This window comes from Ictidomys tridecemlineatus, chromosome 3 (genome assembly GCF_052094955.1).
Source record: "Ictidomys tridecemlineatus isolate mIctTri1 chromosome 3, mIctTri1.hap1, whole genome shotgun sequence".
Taxonomy (NCBI): Eukaryota; Metazoa; Chordata; class Mammalia; order Rodentia; family Sciuridae; genus Ictidomys; species Ictidomys tridecemlineatus.
In genome coordinates this window covers 132,129,085-132,153,267 of record NC_135479.1, presented here as the reverse complement: position 1 = coordinate 132,153,267, position 24,183 = coordinate 132,129,085, and the positions used below count along the sequence as shown (strand labels likewise).

Sequence of the window (24,183 nt, the reverse complement as noted above, 5' to 3'; positions counted from 1 at the left end):
TGAAGGTTAGAACTTCAACACACGAATTTTATAGAACACACTCAACCCATATCTGAGAAGTATGCCATTCAGGAGGAAAAGAAATCTTCTCCCCTGAATCCTGTTCTTTGAAAAATTCTAATGTTTTGGCTCTTCTTTGGACATTATTTTCTTTAAAATTTTTACAAAATAAAATAGGGAGGGACCTTCCTTTCATTCTGCTTTTTGTTCTGTTGCATCCCTTGCCTTGGTGTGGGATGAAGAACAGCATAATTATTTGATTCTGGGTAAGAGAAGAAGGAAGAAAAACCAATAAATAGGTCAGTATTTCCAAAATGCTGTCCTTTCAAGTAAGCAAGCCTTCTTTTTCCTGAAGTGTTGAGGAGGAAGTCTAAGACCAGAGAGCTAATCAGGGAGTGTTATGGTTTAGATGTGGTGTGCCCCGAAAGCTCACATGTGAGACAATGCAAGAAGGTTCAGAGGAGAAATGATTGGGTTGTAAGAGTCTTAAACCCAATCCATGAATTAATCCTGATTGGAATTAACTGAGTGGTAACTGAAGTGGTAGGGTTTGGCTGGAGGAGGTGGAAGTTGGGGCCTGGACTTGGTGGATATATTTGTATCTGACAAGTGGAGTCTCTCTCTCTAGTCTTTGATCACCATTTGAGCTGCTTCCCTCCACCATGCTCTTGTACCATAATGTCCTGCTTCACCTTGAGCTCCAACAAATGAAGCCTGCTGTCCAGGGACTGATACCTCTGAAACTGTGAGCCCCCAAATAAACTTCTCCACCTTTAAAATTGTTCTGGTCAGATATTTAGTCACAGCACTGAAAAAGCTGACTAAAACAGGGAGGTTTGGGAGATTCAAATCCCAGTCATGTTGTCTTTGGACAGAGTCAACTATCAGCAGTCATTCCCTTGGCAGGAAAAAAGAAAGAAGCAGCTTTTTTTTAGAAAAGACCTTTATTTTAAAATTTTACATAATCTTTGGATAATTCAGAATTAGCTTAGGTATGTTGCATAAGTTTCTGAAACTAATGTTTCAACTTGAAACCAATAGCAATAGCTTACTTGATTGGCGGGAAGATTAAGGAGGACATCATGACACAGGACAAACAGATGGCTACTGAAGACAGCACCCTGTATACACAGAGGCTTTCCTGCAGCATTCAGTCATAGTTTTTAAATTATCTGTCACAAATATTAAACATCTCATCAGACCAGCAGTAATCCCCAAATCTCATTTGCATTTCATCAAGAGCACAGAACTCAAAGTTCTATGAATTTAAGAATCATAATTAAATTAACTTAATCCCTTATATTAATAATAACAATTAAAAACTATATTCTACCCAGTGTTGTCTCAATCTCCCATACAATGTGTATCTCAGGTCCACAGAATGCCACCTTCCTCAGCACTCCATGGTCATGATTCAAAGTTACAATGAATGTGCCAAATCAGACCCGAAATGGAGCCAAGAGCAAGTTTGCAAACCACAAGTCGGTGGCCTCCGCCCAGACACTCAAATGCCACTCCCTTGCAGGGAGTGGGTGGAGGCCATGATGTTCTGACAGCACACATCTCAGTCCTTGTGAAGGTCAGTGATCATCAATAGGTTATAACCTCTGGGATCCACAAGTCCTCAAAAACCACACCCCACTCCCTGAGAGACCTTCTGCAGAAGGTCCATGAGGTCAAAGAAATTGGGGTCAGGATGCTTTGAAAGCAGAAAATGTTTAAAAGTAATTTGGGAGAGGAAGACTAGAGGGAGGAAAAAAGATAGGAGTTATGAGGAGTTTGGGGACAGACACAAAAAAGGAAGAGTTGAAATATAACACACAACCTGGCTGATTCCACATGGAAAAGAAAAAGTGGGCTAATGGAGACCCTTTGCTCCTAAGTACCCAGGTTGAGAGCCAGCCCAGGCAGCTACAGTGATGACAGGGCCATGTCCCCAGGGCAGGGCCTTGGGAGAGGCTCTGCCCTAGAAGAGGAATTGAGCATGCTTCCAATGTGCTATGCCAATTATTTGCCCCAACAGAGCCATCCTGCTCCCAGCACAATCATATTTTGAGAGAGTTTCTTTAAAACATGAAATCAATACCTAGGTAGAGATCTCAAGCAACATAGAATGCTGGTTTGTGAGACCATCATTTAGTTGGGGAAAAAAAAAAACAAAGCCCAGCTTTGGCAGCACTGATAGGAATGATGGATCTTGCATTACCTATGTGGAAAGAGAGGAGGGTGCTGTCCAGAGAGAATGTTAGGTATATGTGTTCATGTGACAGCAGGGCTGGTTCATGTGACACTTTGGGGCTGGTTTCTGACCCTCAGGTTCTGGAACCCCCAGAGCTCTTGCTGACATAGGACAAAAAGCAGCCTGAGACTGTTCAGGAAAATGGTCTTCCCAGGCTCAGGTGGCCAAGGGACCAACTCTAAAATGCCTGACGGAGAAGAATGGCCTAGGGGCCATGCTTAGCAGTGAATGTTCCGGAAGCCAGGCAGTGTGGCTTTTCCAAGCAGGTAAATGTCCTCATCTGGGCCCTCATTGAGGTGCTTTACCATATTCTTCTCAAAGAGGAGTGGGTGGTAGGCACCCATTGTGCAGGCACTATCGAAGAACTTCTGGTAGTAGTAGCACACATCAGTCTTTCGCTTGGATGGGAGGAACTCATAAATATCCACCTGGTCACACAGCGTCAACATGATGAGGATACCTGGAAAGGGGAGCACAGGTGAGCTGTGCCCAACAACCCACCCCAGTGCCCTGAAGCCCTGCTCAGTGGGTGCAGTAACTCACGGCAAACCTTGGAAAGATCCACTTGGAGTTTCTGTTCATTCCTGTGACTCACAATCTGAGTTCTCTGGGTCAAACCAAGCCCAGCAAGCCGCTCCTTCTGCTTGCCTGCTTCACTCTACTCCCCCTCCTCCTGTCCTTCCCACCTCCCAGGCTTTACCCTGGGCTACGTTCTCCATGAAGCTATCTCTGACTGTTCAGCTGGAAGGACTCTTCTCTCCTGTGACACTGATGTGGCCTTTCCTCCCTGGCACAAACTGAATGTTGCCTCAGACACCTGATTGAACTCTCTTCTTCTTGCTTTATCTAAATAAGATACAAAAGAGAATTGTATCTTATTTAGATAAAGCTTGGCATAGTGTACAAGCCAAGCCAAGCATAATTCTAGCAATGGTTTTTGTGAGTAAACAAGCCAGTGAATGAATGAATGAATGAACTGAACCCCAGAAGAAAGCTAATCTCTTCTAGGAAAACACACACACACACACACACACACACACACACAGGGTTTCCCAGACATGGACTTACCAAGCATCCCAGAAGATGGGGGGTTTGGCTGAATCTCTTCTGGGGAGATTTCTTGAAGGACATCCCACAGCTCCCAAGGCATCTGGGGTCTAAGGATGTAAAAAGGCTGACCGGGATGCATCTTACGATAACTCTTGTAGTTATTAAAGAAATTGTAGTCAGGATTCTTGTACCACTGAAAAAGAAGGAAATGGTCTCAAGCATGAAAGGCACTTATGCTGTTGCTCCGTGTAAAGCAGCCACTCTAGCCAGAGGACTCAGGAAGGGACAGGCCATGGCAGAATCCTGAGGCACTGCTCTTCCCTGGAGTAGATCCCAGACTTCTGCATCACCTCATAGCCATCACTGGGTAGCACAGTGGAGCACATAGTTTGTGCTTAGGGACTACTGGTCTTTGTGACCTTGGCACAGCTTCAGATGTTAGGATCATGGAATCTAGGAATGGTTATTAGAGTTAAAGGACCATCTAATCCCATATTCCAGTTTTCTTTTCTTTTCTTCTATATATATATATATATATATATATATATATATATATTTTTTTTTTTTTTTTTTTTTTTTTTTAAAGAAAGGTCTCAATATGTTGCCCAGCCTGGCCTTGAATTCCTGGACTCAAGTGATCCTCCTGTCTGAGTTTCCTGAGTAGCTGGGATTACAACTGCACACCACTGGGTGTGGCTACTCTCATCTTTAAAGGGGAGCACACTGGGGCATAGGTCACCACATCGATGTGTAAAAGTCTTCCTTCTTTCCTAGGCAAGTTTAAGTTCTAAGTGAGATCAGTGCAAAACTGTAGAAAGGGAGGTAGTGAGGGTGACAGGGATCACTAGTGCCTCCCAGTTATTGGTGGATTCAACATAAGAACTAAGTGTCCTAAGAGGAATGCTGTCTGACCTTCACCCCTCGAAACTATTGTCCTGAGGCCACCACAGCCCACAGTAGGGAGAGGCCAACTGACATGCATAACAAAACAGTGAGAGGATTATTTCAGAAAGTTCAAGAATCCAGCAGGCCTGTGACTCATGTCTCCTTCCCTGAAAGACAGATCTGAATCTGCTTAGGAAATCAAGCCCTGGGACAAATGACTGCCCCATCCACATTCTGGTTACCTCATCTGTAAAATGGGAACAACCATGCTTCCACCTACTTCCTTACAGTGTTATGAGGGAAATGAGAAGGATTTTATTTTATTTATTTATTTTTTTTAGAGAGATAGAGAGAGAGAGAGAGAGAGAGAGAGAGAGAGAGAGAGAGAGAGAGAGAGAGAATTTTTAAAATATTTGTTTTTTAGTTTTCGGCAGACACAACATCTTTGTTTGTATGTGGTGCTAAGGATCGAACCCGGGCCACACGCATGCCAGGGCGATCGCGCTACTGCTTAAGCCACATCCCCAGTCCCTCAGAAGGATTTTAGAAATTGAAAGTACGAGACAGAAGTGTGCTTACATTATGGGTAGGAATAACTACAATTATTGACTATTCCAATTGATACTCATAGGAATTAATGCATTAATTACATTAATGAAGACAGTCTCCTCCAGATGATAAAAAAAAAAAATCCAGCCACTATTACTTCCAATGTATACCATAATTGGGAGAAAAATCCACGGTAATGTAGGGCATAGAGAACTGGTGGTATAGGTCAAGAACACTTCTGAATCTGCTAGTCCAGAAGAAGTGAGGTGCTCTAAAAGTCAAATATTCAGGAATTGCTCCTCTTAGTCATGCCTTTATAAACCTAAGAACTCAGAAAAATCTGTAGGCAAACAAGAGACCCAGCTTCTCATGGACACCCACTTACCTTTGGGATATCTGAATGATATATAGATGGGTCCCACACAATTAGGATTCCTTCATTGTACAGACCGTCTTTGAGGAAGCGCTTTTCTGTGGTCACCAACTGTAGAAAGAGAGATATGAACCGTCACTTGGAGATTTATCTGAAAACACTTGGCTCATGGTAATAACTGACACATCACCAGGTACTGCCTGAAACCCAGAGTTCTGTGGGGCTCTAAGTTGGTGTAGCACTTAACTTCAGTGAGAAGGTAATGATACCAGCCCAAACTGTGTTGACCACTAAGGACACTTATCATGCTCTAATAGCCATAAAGCAAAAAGGATTCCACCCAGACTTTGAGACTATGGGGGCGAGAAAGCACAGTGAAAATGTCTTAGTGTCCTAGTCCTTTGAAGTCACAACTTAGTGATGGGGTGGGGTGTCAGAGGAGTTGGGTTTTAAGTTAAAATCTCATAATAAAAATGATCTCTAGAGATCCTGTCAATCACATAAACTCACAATGTGTACACGTTATGATGGAGACACATCTCTCTCAAGGTCTACTGCAGCTGGTCTGGAACAGACCACTGCTTCTGTGTGGAGGAACCACACAGTGTATACAAAAATATGAAAATTTAAACATAAGACTCTCACCAGGCTGGGGAGATGCTCATGTGCAACCTGCTGGAAGAACCAGCCACAGCACTTCTCCCCTGCACCCTGGCTCCTGAGCTGGGCTGCACATGAGTAATTGAACCTATCTGGTTTAAATATGAATATGACAACTCTGATGGGACAATTTTGCAAAAGTGTATTAAATTCATTTTTTTAAAAAAAAGCAAAATATTTCCTTTTTTAAAAAAAGTAAAATATTTAGATTCAGGAATTCCACATTTGGTAACCTATCCTAAGAAATAATCCAAACCCAGGGGAAAATATACAGGAAATGTTACTTAAACTATTGATCAAAACTACAAAAGTTAGCAGCAGGTGGGACACGACATTGCTCAGGTGCAAAGTGAGAGGATCAGATAAAAGAAATCAAATCAAAACTGATTGAAAACAAAAGAGTCACAACCATAATCCCTCCCCTCCTCAACCACCACTGCCAAGGCCAAGGCCTGAACAATATCACCATGGTGTTCAAAGACACCTGTAGGAAGAAAGATGATCTGTGTGTAGCCCAAAGAACAACAGTGGCCATGAGTCTCTCAGAGCACTGAACTATCCCATCCTCTCCTGCAGGTAGGGGCTATCTGTTACGGTTCAGACGTAGTGTCCCCCAAAAGCTCACGTGTGAGACAATGCAAGAAGGCTCAGAGGAGAAATGATTGGGTTGTAAGAGTCTTAACCCAATCCTTGCATTAATCCCCTGATAGGGATTAATTGAGTGGTAACTGAAGTAGGGTGTGGCTGCTGGGAGGTGGAAATTGGGATGTAGCTTGGGGAATATATTTCTATCTAGCCAGTGCAGTCTCTCTCTCTGCTTCCTGATCACCATGCAATCTGCTTCCCTTTTCCACACTCTTCCACCATGATATTATTCTTCCTCGCCTAGAGCCCCAAGGAATGGAACTGGCCTTCTATGGACTAAGACCCCTGAAACTATGAGCCCCCAAATAAACTCTTCCTCCTCTACAATTGTCATGCTTGGGTCCTTTAGTCAGAACAGTGAAAAAGAGGATTAAAACACTATACCTACAGTGTGACAATATAATTCCATTCATTCAGAGGATCTTTAAGATAAGAAATATCAACGGTGGGGGCCCACCTGAGCCAGGGATTGTACAGCTGTCCTGGGAACTACAGGTTAGCCTAGTCCCTACGTTCCAGGTAGTCACACACTGATGGAGAACAGGGCAATGCTGTGACAGTAGGAACAGTTTGAGAATGGCTGTTAGAGAGGGTAAATATTGAGGGCCAGATGAGAACATGCCAAGCCAGAAAGGTAGGGGGTAGAGAAAGGATATCCTAGAGTTGGGGAGAAACAAGAACCAATCGTGGATATGAGAGAATGTACCAGAGACTGCCAACTGCCTCCCAGTATCCATTCTCCCTTTCTTCCTTGGCAATAAATGTCTCTGGGTTTTAGATATAGCCATCTAAAATAGGCTACCTGCAGCTAAGCCATGTGACTAATTCTGACCAATGCTATGTAAGCAAGTATGACATCTAGGAAGTGTCTTACAGGTAAGGACATGACCTTCCTTGTCCCTTCCCCCTTTCTTTTGATAGAAATTTAGATGTGATGGCTGGAACCTGAGCAGTCCTCATAAATTAAGAAGTGAAACTCACACGCTGAGAACGACAAACCCACAAAGTAGAAGGAAACTGGCATTTTGACACCGTGGAACACCATAAAAGCTGAGGAATGTCTGCTTTAATAGGAGAGAGAACTATATTTTGGTCTTGTTAAGCTAGTCTGGAGGATGGGTAGAGTGCTCCTATCACTTGAAGTGAAACCTAATTCTGACTAGAAGAGTAAGCAGCCCGACTGGGAATTTTAAGTTGTTCAGTCTGACCAGGACACCGAAAATGAGCTGAAAGGGGTTCAAGACACTTAGGCAAGAGTCATACCAGAAAGCTTTGTGTTTCTTTAATAGGTCCTTCAGTGTTATCTTCCTGGTAGATAAGATTGTGCAAAACCAACTGTAGGAAACCGTGACATGGTGATAAGACACCAGAGGCAGAGGGCCCCGCCCATACTATTTGTATCTCTATCATCCAAGACAGAATTCCATAACTGAAATTCCAATTCTCAGCCCACCCTACCACACCAGAACAGTAGGTCCATGGAGAGCAGTATGTCTTTTCTCGAGCTACTTCTGTCCGGGCAGAGTACTTTTGCAGGCAATTTGTACATCATCAGGAAGATTAGCGATAGCTGGGATTTTTAAAATTGGCTCCTCCTGTACACAGCCATAGTCTGTAATTGTTTTATGATGCAAGGCAGGAGGCCAGTGGCTGCGTTCTCTGGCTCCCGAGACCTTTCCAGGATCTGTGCTTTCATTGTCCGCCAAAGTTCCACAAAGCTTTCTCCTTTACAATAAATGGTGACAAAAATTATAACATATGCCATTTAGTGGTGCTTATTACACAAGAGGCAATTTCGTATGTTATCTCAGTTCATATTCATAGTAGTCTTAGGAGGTAAGTACTGATATACTTCTTTTATAAAAGTGAAAATTGATGTCAAGTAAATGTGTTTCGGTGTTGTAGCCCGTAGATACACAGGGGAGTCTGGCCTCAAGCCTTACAGCTGGCTCCGGAGGTCACACTTCTGACTACATGTTACATTGCCTCACACAAAGAAGGCAAAACTGACCAGACAAGTCCAGCTTCTAACAAAGAAAGGAGCTGACCTTTGCTTTATTTATATCGGAAGACATCAAAAAGATGCTATAGGAAGTTCTTCACGAAAACAGGATAGAGGTGGTTGCAAGTAGGCTGCTCGGTTCCTAGCGAGTCACGCCCACCTCTGGTCTAGTGTGGAAATTTTGGCAGAATGGAGGGAGAGTTTGCTTGCATTTGGGCAATCTATCCCAGTGGGACTGCCATGGGAAGGTCCCAGTGCCAGATCGACCCCCTCACTGGCTACAATGCTGAAGACGGTCCTCAGACATTTCACAGATAGCTCCCCACAGAGGAGTTTCAGAGTATCATGAAAATTTTGCTTCTTGTGGAGTTGTAGCATGTCATAGCTGGAAGATTTCAGATGGACTGACCAAACCCATCATTTTCCAGATGGGTAAAGTGAGGCCCAGAGAGAAGAGAGAATTGTGTGAGGCCATAAGAAGAGTTTGAAGCAGAGACAGGGCCAGAACTCAGAGGTGGGCTTATACCAGAGTGTTCCTTCTGTTCTAGCAGGGCTACACTCACACCACCACCGACATTTAAATAAACCCACACCAAGACTAGACATAATAGCGTTGTTCTTCAGGTAATACCTCTGAATATCTGGGACTTTGTTCTTCTAAGCTCTTTATCTTTCTAATACAGACTATATTGCCCCACACTCCCAAATTCAAATGTTGAAGTCCTAATCCCCATTGCGACTATAATTAGAGAAGGGACCTTTAGGGGGGTAGTTAAGGTCATAGGGGTAGAGCCCTAACCTGATAAAGGTGGTATCATTACAAAAAGAAGAAAAGACACCAGAGTTGCTCCTTGCAAACATAGAAGAAAGACTACATGAGGACACAGTATAAAGACAGCCATCTATAAGCCGAGGAGTCAGCCTGAACCAGAAACCAACCCAGATGGTAACTTGAGCTTAGGTTTTGGCCTCTGAACTCTGAGAAAATAAATTTTTGTTGTCTATGTTATCCAGTTTGTAGTACATTATTATGGCAGCCGAGATGATGCTTAATACAGTGTGTGTGTGTGTGTGTGTGTGTGTGTGTGTGTGTGTTGATGTAGATACAGATATTACTATATCTATAGAGACTAGACTTAATGGTTTTATTAAACTAATACAACAATGCAAATTAATGACAAATACCCCAAGAAGGAATCCAAGTGCTTGAAGTTTTTAAAATCAAAGACATATATATGAGTGCATACACATCTATATGAATGTGAGCACATATGAAGCTATATATTGTGTATGTGTATATATACATGCATGCACTAGGGCTCTACCTGCTCAAAGGGCCAAGAATCAAAGCTACCCTGTCAGGAATATGCACACCTAGTGGCCAAGTATTGGTTTCTAGTACCAATTTTTACTTAAAAGAACCAGGGATCTTTGGAGAAAAAATGGCCAATTTGATAGCAAGGCCAGAATAAGATGGTAAAATAAAACTTACCTGAATTTCTCAATGCATCTATAAAAAAAAACCCTTGCCATTAGGCACAGTGACACATGCCTGTAATCCCAGTGACCATGGAGGCTGAGGCAAGAGGACCACAAATTTGAAGCCAGCCCAGGCCACTTAGCAAGTAAAAAAGTAAACAAACAAACAAGAAAGGTTTGGTCATATGGCTTAGTGGTAAAGTACCCTTGGTTCAAAATAAAGCAAAAAACAAGAAGCTCTTGACTCCTAAGACTATTCATATACCATGTGACTTAAATCTGTAGCTACTGGTTGAATTAAGTGCTCTGATCTAAAAGACAATAAAATTTCTCTTATGTTCACAATAGGGAAAACAGTTCAGCCCAGAGCACATGTCTAGGATTAACCCCAGGGGCTAGGAAGACTGAAGTGGTAAATACCTAGGTCTTCAAATTTCAAGGAAGAATGAGGGCTGGGAACTTCGAGTTGTCTTTAGGTGAGTTTACTTCCAAATCAAAAAGTCCTTTAGGAGGAGAGAAGACAACTATCTCCTAGCTTTTATAAGCGACCCTCCCCCCTACTTTTTCAGGTCTCTTGCCTAAGGAGTATTTGGCAAACTTATGTAGGATAACTAACCAGGCTCTCATTGCATCATGATGAGAGTGAGGACTTGGGCAAAGAGCAACCAATTCATTTATTTATTTATTATTTCATTTATTTATTCTAAGACAGAGTCTCACTATGTTGCTTAGGTTCTCCTTTGAACTCCCAGGCTCAAGTGATCCTCCTGCCTGAGCTTCCCAGGTAGCTGGGACAACAGGCATGCACTACCTTGGCTCACTCTCATTTATTATTTACTGTAAGGTATTTAATAAGAAATTTGTCTCTGATCCAGAACATCTCATGTGCATATTCAGAATAAAATTAATAAAGAGGAAATTCAAAGCCCAACAGAGAAGTACAAAATGAGCTAGACTATCTTATTATGCCAGAAATTACTGAAAAATAATGAGGGCATACAGGTCACAAGGAAATAAGAGCTAGCTTGAAGGAACTCCCACTAGCTAAATCTGGAACAACTTGAACACCAAAGTCATTCAGAACAGTAACAAATAATAAATCACTGAAAAAATTCCATGAACCCTACCAATAATAAACAGAGAAAGAAAGAAAGAGAGAGAGAGAGAGAGAGAGAGAGAGAGAGAGAGAGAGAGAGGAAGAAAGGAAGGAAGGAAGGAAAGAAGGAGGGAGGGAGGGAGAAGAGGGAGGGAGGAAGGAGAAGAGGGAGGAAGGAGAAGAGGGAGGGAGGGAGGGAGGGAGGGAGGGGAGGGAGGGAGAAGAGGGAGGGAGGAAGGAGAAGAGGGAGGAAGGAGAAGAGGGAGGGAGGGGAGGGAGGGAGAAGAGGGAGGGAGGAAGGAGAAGAGGGAGGGAGGTCAGAGGGACAGAGAAGAGGAGAAGGGATGTCTTGCAGAAGTGAATGTATTGCAGAACACTAAATACAACTGGAGTTGTAGTCAAGATTGGTTCAGGCAAAAGTGATCAATGAATGCTAAATACAGGGAAGGGATTTTGATGAGGAGCAGCATATTGACAGAGCATTCAAGTGGCCACTTACTGGAAGAGAAAAGTGTTGATCATACAGTGGAGAAATGAAACAATGCCTTATTCAGGTGATCCAAATTAAAATCAGCTACGAAGGGAATATGAACATCATCTGCTCTCAGGGAGACATAACATCACTCACATAATTTTCCATCCAGGAATGCATAAAATTAATCTTATATCAAAAATACATTTGACAAACCCAGCAAAGAAACATTTTATGTTGTTTTTTAAAGAACTGGATTCTTCAAAAATGTCAATATCTTTTGACAAATTTCTAGACATATATGATATACTGGAATTGAACAAAGAAGACAGGGAAAACCTAAACAAATCAATATCAAGAAATGAGATTGGAGCAGTAATAAAAAGCCTTCCAACAAAGAAAATCTCAGGACCAGATGAATTCTCAGCTGAGTTCTCCCAGATCTTTAAAAAATAAGTAAAACCAATCATCCTCAAATTATTCCATGAAACAGAAAGGGAGGGAACAATTCAAAACTCATTCTATGAAGACAGTATCACCCTGACACCAAAACCACATAAAGTCACACCAAGGGATGAAAACTTTTATACCAATATCCCTGATGAGAATAGCTGGAAAAGTTGTTAATAAAACATTAGCAAATCACATTCAAAAACACATGAAGAAGATAATGTACCATGATCAAGTTGGATTCATCCCAGGGGTGCAAAATTAGTTCAACGTACACAAATCAATAAATAAAATTCATCATAAAGAGAAACAAGGACAAAAATCACATAATCTTCTCAACAGATGCAGAAAAAGCCTTTGACAAAATTTAGCACTCATTCCTGTTAAACATTAAGGAAACTAGGGATAAAAGGAACTTACCTCAACATCATAAAGGTTATAAATGACAAACTCAAAGCCAACATCATACTGAATAAAGATAAGCTAAAAACATTTTCTCTAAAATCAGGAACAAGATAACCATTGTCACCATTCCTATTCAATATAGTTCCTGAAACTCTATCCAGAGCAATCAGGCATTTAAAGTAATACAAATAAGAAAAGAAAAAGTAAACCTATCTCTGTTTTCTGATGATATGATTCTAGAGCACACAAAAAACTCTATAATAGACTTCTAGAGTGGATGAACAAATTCATCAAAGTAGCAGAATACAAAATCAACATACAAAAAAAATCAGTAGTTTTCTCATACACCAATAATAAATCTGCTAAGGAAAAAAATGAATAAAACTACTCCATTTGCAATAACTCAAAAAAATACCTAGGAATAGACCTAACCAAAAGGTGAAAGACCTCTCCATTGAAAATTATAAAACAATGAAGGAAAAAATTGAAAGCTCTTAGAAGATGGAAAGACCTATGCTGTTCATGGACAGGTATAATCAATTGTTAAAATGGCCATAATTACCAAAAGGAACCTACTGATTCAATGCACTCCCCAACAAAATACCAACAACATTTTTCACAGAACTAGAAAAAAAGACTCCTGAAATTTATATGGAAGAATAAAAGACCCAGAATAGTCAAAGCAATCCCGAGTAGCAAGAGTGAAGCTGGAGACATCACAATATCTGATCTCAAATTATATTACAGAGCCATAGTAACAAAAACAGCAGGGTATTACCATCAAAACAAATTTGCAGACCAGGGAACAGACTAGAAGACACAGAGACTAATCTACATAAATACAGTCATATTATACTCAACAAAGGTGTTGGAGAAAATACAATCTTTCTAATAAATGATGCTGAGAAAACTGGATATTCACATGTACAAGAATGAAACTAGATCCCTGCCTCTCACCCTGCACAAAATCAACTCAAAGTGGATCAAATACCTAGGAATTATATCAGAAACAGTGATCCTGATAGAAGAAAACAGAGGCAATATTTCAACACATTGGTGCATGCATACACTTCCTAAATACTACTCCTATATCTCATGAAATAAAGCCAAGAATTCATAGGGGGGATGGCATTAACTTAAAAAGCTTCTGCATAGCAAAGGAAACAAGAGCTTGACAAGAAACCCTACAGAATGGGAGAAAATCTTTGCCAGCTACTCCTCAACAGAGGTTAATGCCCACAATACACAGAAATTCAAAAAACTGCAGAAGGAGGAGGAGGAGGAAAAGGAGAGGAAGAAGAATAAGAAAGAAGGAAATAAAGAGAAAAAGAGAAAAGAAGGAAGAGGGAGAAGAAAAAAAAGAAAACATAATGACCTACTCAGTAGGCAAAAGATCTAAGGAGACATCTCTCAAAAGAAGAAATACAAATGACCAACAAATATATTTTTAAAATGCTCAACATCCTTAGCAATTAGGGAGATGCAAATCAAAACTACACTGAGATTTCATCTCACCCCATTTAGAATGGCAATCATCAAAAGTACAAGTAATGATAATTGCTGGCAAGGATATGGAGAAAAAATATATTTATACATTGTTGGTGAGACTGCAAATTAGCACAACCACTTTTGAAAGCAGTTTCAAGATTCCTCAGGCAATCAGGAATCGAACTATCATATGACCCAGCTATCCCACCTTAGTATTTTTCTTAAAAAGCTGAAATCAACATAATATAGTGATAAATGCATGCCAAAGTTTATAGCAGCACAATCCACAATAGCTAAGTTATGAAACCAACATAGGTACCTGTTAATACATGGATGGATAAAGAAAATGTGATATGTGTATATATACAATAGAGTTCAATTCAGTAGAAGACTAAAACTATGTCATTTGTTGGTAAATAGATGGAACTGGAGAATATCATACTCAGTGAAATAGCTAGACTCAGGACATTTTGTCTTGTATCCAGAAGCTAGAGAGAGAAAAAGAAATTTAAAAAGGGGATCTCACAAAAACAGAAGGGAGATCAGGAGAGCAGAAGCAAGGAACCAAAGGGGGACAGAGGAGAAAAGGGAAAGGGGGGAATCTGGGGAATGAAGTTGACCAAATTATGTTGATGTATGTATGAATATATTACAGTACATTCCAATCTTACATGTAACTATAATGCACCACTAAAAAAATAAATGAATAAATAAACAGAAGGAAGACCAAAAGAGTAGAGGAAGGGAATCAGAGGAGGGAGGAGAAAAATGAAATAAGAAGTACTGGGGATTGAAATGAGCAAACTATATTATATGTTTATGAATATGTCAAAATGAACCCCACTATTATGTATAACCATTGTGAATTTACATATAAAACGTCAGTATCTTTAAAGATAAAAGGAAGCTATGGAAATATTCTAAAGAGACATAGTGAATAAGTATAATACCTGACTCTGAATTGGATTTAGTACTAAAAAAGAAAAAATGCCCTAAAAGTCATCATTAAGAACTAGAATGCAGACAGATTTGAAAAAAGTGGGCATCAATGTCCTTGTCTAACCTTAAAAGTCAGGGGCACCTGTCCAACACTGGCGTGTACCCTGGTTTACATTGTACTTTGTGTGTTTGACGGAGGCTGAGACTTTTCTCCTCAACTAAAGTCCTTAAGGGGAAGAAATTGCATCACTTTGCTCTTTTTCATATTGATCAGGGATTTTGTGGAAGCTTATTTGCTTGACTAAATGGAATATGGACAGCTGGCTATCCAGCAGATGGGCAAACCTCACAAGGAAAAGAAGACTGACTGCAGCTCTGACATGTTGAACACTTGTAACGAGGAGCCTTGGAATAAGAAGGCAAGCCCAATCCAATGAAAAGTAATAGCCCTTTTCTGATTCCGAAAAAGATCAGTGACAGAATGTGCTGCTGGCAAAATCAAAAAGTCCTAAAACTCATGCATCCATCATGTTTAGATTTCAGCTCCTAAGTCGTGATGCCAAAATACTACACTAAAGAGGTTCCATCAACGTCACCCAGCTCACCCTAGCTGTTTTTAGATCCACTGTTGATGGAAATCCAACCTCCTCCACATACACACTGCCCCCGCCAACGCCTATCCAGACATGGAGATAAGACATGGAAGGCCCTCTGACAGTGTAAGTATTTAATAAATGGTACCAGCTATTATTCCAGGATAAGCCCCATTAAGTCATCTGTGAATGTTCTGGTTGAACTCATCAGCACGCCCTATCCCTACGCATGGGAGGTAGGTTTTCTCTCCCCAATTAGCAGAAAAGCTTCTGAGGAAGCCACTGTGTCTTCTTGTCCCATTGTCTCCTCTTTCAGGCTCAATAAGCACAGCAGGTGCTCAGCTGAGTCTCACAGAAACCTTCTTAAGTTTATAGTCAAAACTAGATTTATTTAAAGGCCCACTTTTAACTGTATTGGTTTCCTGTTGAATCTCATAACACCATCTGGTATGGGTATGGATGGGTCTGCTGAGCTGAAACTTCATGGGATGACAATTTTCTATAAAAAGCCACCTTCTAAGTTAAAAAAAAAAACAAACATCATTTTGTTTTCCATGACATTGTCATGACCCAGATGTGCACAGTGCTACCCTATGCCATGCGAGGAGGGAGCTGAACAAACACCAGCCCGGGTCAGAAGAGAGCTACTGGCAGGAGGTCCTATTTGAGAAGAGAATGAGCAACTCAGAGGCAGAACCCTAAGTGCTCTTATTGTGCAATGGTGAGCATGCAGACTGACATCCACACAAAGAGACAGACATACAGTAGTTAGAACAACTGACCAAACAAAAGATAGAATGGACCACCAGCTTCCTGGGATATCAAGATGAGCAATGATAAAAAAGTATTGGTCACAATTCAGTACTTTAAGAAGTACTGTTATGTAGCTGCCCACAACTAGAGTATTCAAGCAACAGCCCAGACATTTGGTGGTGCTTATGGGAGGAGTAAATGAAGGTCTGTGTGTCTGAGGTGAGTAGGAAAGGAAAGATTGTATGCCCTGCAAAGTGGGCCACTCACCTCTCAGCCCCAGTATGGGGAGCACAGGGATCTAGAAGTGTAAGAAAAAATACGATCCTTCAGCAGAGAATTCTGCATTGCCTACACCACACCCTCCCTCTCTGTCCCATTCTTATTCTATGGGTGCACTTTAGAAATAGGCAATTGAAAAACCTGCTCACTCAAGTGTAGCCCAGTAAGAGTTTTAAGTGACTTTCCTCCTCCCCCTGCCCTACATCATGGGGGGGGAAAAACAAAACAAAACAAAAACAGTTTCATTAATTTTACTCCAAATTTGTGCTGTTTTAATTTTTTCTCTGAACCACTTGTAACATCTGCCTGGTTCCCTTATATGAGTAAAATAAAAGCTTTATCAAAAATTGGGCTGGGGATGTGGTTCAAGCAGTAGCGCGTTTGCCTGGCATGCGTGTGGCCCGGGTTTGATCCTCAGGACCACATACAAAAAAAGATGCTGTGTCCGCCAAAAAGTAAGAAATAAATATTAAAAAGATTATCTCTCTCTCTCTCTCTCTCTCTTTTAAAAAAATTATTTTTTTATTTGTACAAGAGTCATGATCTTCCTTTTTTAAAAAAATGATGCTTTAACACAAGTTTTTCCTGCCTTCTGCTGGGCCCCTTCTGCAGAGATGCTAAAAAGTGGCTAAGATAGCCAATTTAGATTACTTGCATTGTACTACATTTAAAACATTGGTTCACCGCCCCTTCCAGGAGATAAAAGGCCCATCTCTGGGAGATTGCAGAAGGCATAGTCATTCCCAAACAAGCAGGGGCAGGCCTTCATGCTTCAGTAATGACCATCACCATTTACAAAGCACTTGCTGCCTACCCATCTCTTTGCTTAGTGTTTCATTTGCTCCTACAAAGATCTCACATAGTAACTGTTCTTTCTGTTTTACAAATGAAGGAAGTGAGGCTCAAAACAATAAAACAACCTGCTCAAGTCACTCATGTATGAAGAGCTGCAGGAGGAATTTAACCAGTAATGTTTGACTCCAGTACTTTTAATTTCCAGGTAATCTTGCCTCACCTTTAAATAAAATTCCAGAATCTTTGCAGGATTCAAATTTAGTTCTTCAAGTGAAGATAACCAAAACACCACAAAGAGGTACCCAAGGACAGGCTACTTCATACATACCTCTTTTCAGTTGCTGCTGCCTACCAACCTCCAGATCATACCACCCAGGTATCACATGGTGATAGGTTTCCTCTCTAAATTCATGTTCTTGAACCTCAAAGTGGCCCAGCATAGCCTGGAAATCTGACTACATTTCTCAGATTTACTTATTCACTCACTCTTCTTCAATGACCATTTCAAACTTTGCAGGAACCTTTTCTATTAAAACCTCTTTCCCCCTATTCTCCCTCCAGCCTGGCCGGGCCTCTGACCTTGCATCCTAAACTACCTTCAGCTGTACCCCTCTTATTCTTCTTCACTCCTGATTCCTTCCAACTGGGTTAATTCTCCACTGGGCATGCTCAATCACCCTCACCATCTCAGGAACTACTTAACTGTCTCTTCTTTTAATTATATTCATTTTTTCCCTTTATCAACTGGTTTCTCCCTGTTGGTCCAAAAAATAACTTATTGTGATAAACTATCATATAATGCAATTTATCACTTGAGCCATTGTTTATATAGCTCAGTCACATTAAGTACATTTACAATGTTATGAAACCATTAAAACCATCCACCTCCAGAACTTTTTGGTCTTTGCAAACTGAAACACAGGGCCTATTAATCAACTTCCCATTCCTTCCTCCCACTAGGTCTTGGTAACTGTGATCCTACAGTATTTGTCCTTTTGTGACTGTCTCCTCCGCTGACTTATTTTTCACTGTGGTAAAATACATATAAACTAAAATTGGTTATCTTACCCACTTTTAAGTGGACTTAAAAGTTCGGTGACATTATACATTTACATTGTTAAGCAGCTATCACTGTCATCCATCTCCAGAATTCAGTCTTATAAAATCAAAACTCTGTTCCCATTAAACAATAACTTCACATTCCCCCTCCCTCCTAGGTCCTGACAATTAACCATTCTACTTTCATTTCTATGATTTACATTATTCTGAGTGCTTCATATAAAGAGAATTAAACATTTTTCTTCTTGCATCTGGTCTATTTCATTCAACATTATGACCTCAAGGTTGATCCATGTTGCAGCACTTGTCAGAATTTCTTCATTTTTAAGATTGAGTATCACTTCACTATATGTATATACCAAATTTTGCTTATTCATTCGCCCATCAATAGTCACTTGGGTTACTTCCACCATTTAGATATTCTAAATAATTGTGCTCTGAACATGGGTGTACCTGTTCTAAATGTTGCTTCCAATTCTTTTAACTCTGTACCAAGAAGTGGAATTGATGGATCATATGATAGTTCTATTTAAAATTTTCTGAGGAGCCACCATACTATTTTCCACAGTTGCTAACCATTTTACATTTCCACCAATGCACGGGTTTCAATTTCTCCTAATAGAAGTCGTCCTAATGAAAGTGAGGTAGTAGTACTGCATGGTAGTTTTGATTTATATTTCCCTAATGCTTAATGATGTTGAATATCTTCCCATGTTCTTACAGGACATTTGTATACCTCCTAGGAATGTATTTAAGTCCTCTGCTCATTTTTGAATTGTGTTTTTTCTTGTTGTTTTAGGAGTTCTTTATACATTCAACTCATTAATCTTTCATCAGATATATGATTTGCAAATGTTCCCTCCCATTCTGTCTTCTTTTCACTCTGTTGAGAATGCCTTTTGATGCACGATTCAAAATATTTTCATTAAGTCCAATTTGTATGTTTTTCTCCTGTTGCTAGTGCTTTTGGTGTCATGACTATAAAATCGTTTTCAAATCTGATGTCATGAAGCCTTTGCCCTATGTTGTGTTCTAAGAGTTTTATAGTTTTAGGTCTTATATTTAGACCATAGGTTTATTTTGAGTTATTATTTGTATATGATATTATCTAGGGGTCCAACATCAATGGGTTTCCATGTGGATAACCAGTTTTCCCAGCACCATTTCTTCAAAGACATTTCCCCCATTCAACAATCTTAACACACTGGGTAAAATTCAATGGACCACATATGCAAGGGTTTATTCCTGAATTTTCTGTTAAATTCTGTAATTTTATATATCTGATTTTAAACCAGCATCATATTGTTTTGATTACTGAAGCGCTGAAATAAGTTTTGAAATCAAGAAGTGTTGAGTCTGCTAGCTTTTTTATTCTTTTTCAGGATTATTCTAAGTACTTAATGGGTTCCTTGTGATTCCATATGATTTTTTTATATATATGAGAACAGAATGCATTACAATTCTTATTTCACATATAGAACACAATTTTTCATATCTCTGGTTGTATACAAAGTATATTCATACCAATTTGTGTCTTCATACATGGACTTTGAATAATAATGTCCATCACATTCCACCATCATTTCTAACCCCACGCTCCCTCCCTTCCCCTCCCACTCCTCTGCCCTATCTAGAGTTTGTCTATTCCTTCCATGCTCCCTCTCCCTATCCCACTATGAATCAGCCTCCTTATATCAGAGAAAACTTTCATCATTTGGTTATTTGGGATTGGCTAACTTCACTTAGCATTATCTTCTCTAACTCCATCCATTTACCTGCAAATGCCATGAGTTTATTCTCTTTTATTGCTGAGTAATATTCCATTATGTATATATGCCACATTATTTTTTATCCATTCATCTATTGAAGGGCATGTAGGTTGGTTGCACAGTTTAGCTATTGTGAATTGTGCTGCTATAAACATTGATGTGGCTGTGTCCTTGTAGTATGCTGTTTTTATTTGTTTGTTTTGTTTAGGATGGGTTTTTCTAGGTTTGCAAATAACATCACTGGGATTTTCAAACGAATTGTATTTAATCCACTTGTTTTGAGCAGTATTTCATCTTAAAGATTTAGGTTATCTTCTATCCATAGTGCTTAGGATTGAAAATGTTTTGATTTCAGATTTTTTTCAGGTTTACAAAATTTTGCATATACTAATGAGATATCTTAGGTATGGAACTAAAGTCTAAACACAAAATTTATTTTGGCTTCATATACATTTTACACACATAGACTGAAGATACCTTTATGACATTTTTTGATCCACTTGCATTTTGGCTTGTGACCCACCACATGAGGTCAGGAGCAGAACTTTCCATGTGACATCATATCAATGCCCCAAACTTCAGAGTTATGCATTTTTCCCTCTAGCACTGCTTTCACTGTATCCCATAAATTTTACATATTGTATTTTTCATTTCATTCATCTCTAAATGTTTTCTAATTTCCACTGTGATTTCTTCTTTTCTCCATTGATTGTTAGAATATGTGTATGTAGTTCTACAAAAATAATTGAAGATTTTGACACCACACTCTGGATAACAACCAGACAAAAGAGAAGGAAACAGAAGAATAACACAATAAACCAACTAGATCTAACAGACATACAGGAACACTGCCCAACTACAATAGAATACACATTCTTCTCAAATGTCAGGAGCCGTCCACAGGCTGCTCGTGTGTCACTGTGTATGGAAGCCTCGTGGATAAAGACATCTGGTATCTGGCAAAGACCATAGACATTTCCTCTGGTCAATTGCCCAAGAACAATGTGAATCTCTATTCCGCTCTGCCTTGGCCCACACAGCACCTGAGATAGGTGTGACCTGCCAAGATGTCAATCAACCTGCTGAGTGCAAAATATCATGAAGCAAGACTCTGCCTTTGAAACTTTATCCCTGCCTTTCATGTATTCCCTTAAATAAACCACCGGAGCCATTTTGTTTTTGTCTAGTTCCAGAACCCATGCAGACTAGATCTACCGGGGACTCTGCCTTTTGTAAATATATTTCTGAGTATTTGTGTTTTGTTATTCACTAATTATTTGAGATTTTAAGTTTTAGGGTGGCTTACCCTTCTAGGCAGAAAGAAGAATCCCCAATGAGATGCTGGCCATTCATCCCCCAAAACTCAAGTGCACTTGGGACATTTTTTTAAGATAGACTCTATGTTAAGTCACAAATTAAGTCTCAAAAGGTTTAAGAATATAGATATCATCATTTAAAATATCTTCTCTGACCAAAATAGGTCAAAGCTAGAAATCAATAACAAAATGGAAACTGATAATGATGGTGGAATGTGATGATCATTATTATCCAAAGCACATGTATGAAGACACAAATTTGTGTGAATATACTTTGTATACAACCAGAGATATGAAAAATTGTGCTCCATATGTGTAATAAGAATTGTAATGCATTCTGCTATCATATAAAAAAAACCCCGGAAACTAGTAACCATGGATATTACATTTAATATCTTAAAGTTACAACACTCTGATTCCAGTTTACACCAGCTTAATTTCAATAACATATAAAAAGTTTGCTCCTTTAATATCTCCATCTTTCCATTGCTGATGTCATAAAATTACATTTCTATAACTGTATGTCCAAAAAAATCATTTTAATCTAACAATTGTTAGATGCTCTTAAATTATGGACAAAAATGAAATGTTGAATTACAAATAAGTTACAATACACCAACTTTTAGACAAATAGTTTTTTTTAAAATGTGTTATTCTCTTAAATCATGTAGAAGGCAAGAAATGGAGTCATACACCATTGCTGTGGTAGTACTAGCTTTTATAACTGGCCACATATTTACCTTTGCTGAGATATTTATTTTTTTATATGGCTTTGAGTTTAGTCTAGTAAGTATGACTTTTAGTTACAGTCTATTATCCTCTCATTTCAACCTGCTGGGATATTTTTTAGCATTTCTTATGAGACAAGTCTGTGTTAATGGACTCTCTCCATTTAATTTATCTGGGAATGTCTTGATTGGTTTTTGATGGACAGTTTTGCTGGATATAGGATTCTTGGTAAGCAGTTTTTGGTTTTCCTTTTAACATTTCAAATTTCTGGCATCCAGAATTTCTGAAATTTAGTAGCAAATATGCTACTAATCCTAATCTTATTGAGGATAGTTTAAGATAGACTCTACGTTAAGTCACAAATTAAGTCTCAAAAGGTTTAAGAATATAGATATCATCATTTAAACTATCTTTTTAATTGCTCCTTTAAGATCTTTCTTTTGCTTTCAACAGTTTGATTACAATATGTCTCAATGTTTCTTTGGGTTCATATTACTTGTAATGTGTTGAAGTTCTTTGATGTATATGCTCATGTCTTTCATTAAATTTGGGAAGTTCCTGGCCATTATTTCTTCAGATATCCTTTCTGTCCCTCTCTCCTTTTCCTGAGACTTCCACAATGCATACATTGATCCACTTAATGGTATCCCAGAGGTCTCTTAGCCTCTGTTCACTTTTCTTCAATCCTTTTTCTTCCTGTTCCTCAGACTCTATGATTCCCATATTTCTATCTTCTAGTCATTGATTTTTCTCTTCTGTCTGTTAAAATCTGCTTTTGGATCTATCAAGTGAGCTTTTCATTTTAATTATTACACATTACAGCTCTAAAATTTCTATTTAGTTTCTCTTTAGGTTTTTTCCTCCTCTTTATTGATATTTCTATTTTGTTCATATATCATTCCCTTGATTTTATCCATGTCTTCCTTTGGTTGGTTTGTTTGCTTATTATTTTTTTTTTTAGTATCTTTAAGACAATTGCTTTAGTCTTTATCTAATAAACCTTCCCTCAGCTCTTTTCCAGAGATGTTTCTATTGGTTTATTTTTATCTCTGAATTGGCCATACTTTGCTATTTCTTTGTGAACCTTGTGATTTTCTTTTCAAAATAGGACATTTGAATCTAATAATGTGATAATTCTGGAAGTCAGATTCACAACCTTTCCTAAGGTTTGTGGTTGTTTTTGTTTGTTTGTTTGTTTAATTATTAGAGATTATGTTTGCTGAAAATCAGCCTGAGTTATACAAACTATTCCTTAGGTCTTCTCTGAGCCCAACCCTTCTGAACTTGCACAATGACTTTCTAATTTTTCCCATGCTATAGTTTGGAACTAGAATGACCCCCAAAAGACCATAAGTTAAAGGCTTTTTTTCCTCAGAATGGCCCTAATAGGAAGTTGTAGAACCTTTAAGAGGTGGCCCTAGTGGGATATTTTCAAGTCTTTAAGGACATGGCCCTGAGAGCACACTGGGACCCTTTTTGCTTGTGGACAAGGGCCAAAAGCAATGAAATCACCTGTTCATGGACTGAAACCTTCAAAAGTGTGAGCCAAAATAAACCTTTTATTCTAAGTTGATTATCTTACTTACTTAAAGCCAACTAACACATTCCATATCTGCAGTTGTTTTAAGTGACCTAGTTTTCAATGTTTGGCTCCCAAAAAGCCTAAGGGAGAAAAATGAAGTGGGCCCGGGGCAGGAGGAGCCACCAGGCCTTTAAATCCCCTGAAATTTACTTCAGCCAGAGGAGAAGGTGTTCCTGACAATGGGGAGGGGGTTTAATAGTGATTGGTGGCTACCTAATCTTTGTACCCCTGTGTTAAGAAGCAGCTATTAGTAATCAGAGAACAGACCCCCACTATCCCCGGGATTTGAGGGTAGGTTCTTATTTCCCACTCTGTCTCCTATAGGCTGGGTCTAGTATGCTGTAGGAACATGTGCACAGTTGCTTATCCTGGGGCAAAGGGACGGGATGGATGGCTGCTACATGCTAACAGCAGAGATTGATTGAAATTAACCATGATTTATCATCCAAATCTTTCCCTGGAGGTTTCAAGCTTACTTTGGACGCTGAAGTTCCACAACAGTGAGACATCTACAGATTCTGCAGGGCAGTGGTTGTCTAGGTGGGAAGACAGTATGCTTCCTCCTCTACCGTGTTT

At 39.5% G+C, this 24,183-nt stretch overlaps 1 protein-coding gene across 2 annotated transcripts in view; it reads right to left on the bottom strand.

Annotated features, from left to right (window-relative positions):
- Window positions 1–925: 925 nt before the first annotated feature.
- St6gal1 (ST6 beta-galactoside alpha-2,6-sialyltransferase 1) overlaps window positions 926–24,183 on the bottom strand; it is a 139,353-nt gene continuing 116,095 nt past the window's right edge. For both annotated transcript variants that reach the window (XM_005330992.4, XM_021730321.3), the window contains exons 6-8: window positions 5,109–5,207; window positions 3,308–3,482; window positions 926–2,699 (exon numbers count right to left, since the gene is read on the bottom strand). In XM_005330992.4, coding sequence (XP_005331049.1) covers window positions 2,458–2,699; window positions 3,308–3,482; window positions 5,109–5,207 — 516 coding nt within the window. In that variant the 3' untranslated portion in view covers window positions 926–2,457. The remainder of the gene's footprint in view (window positions 2,700–3,307; window positions 3,483–5,108; window positions 5,208–24,183) is intronic.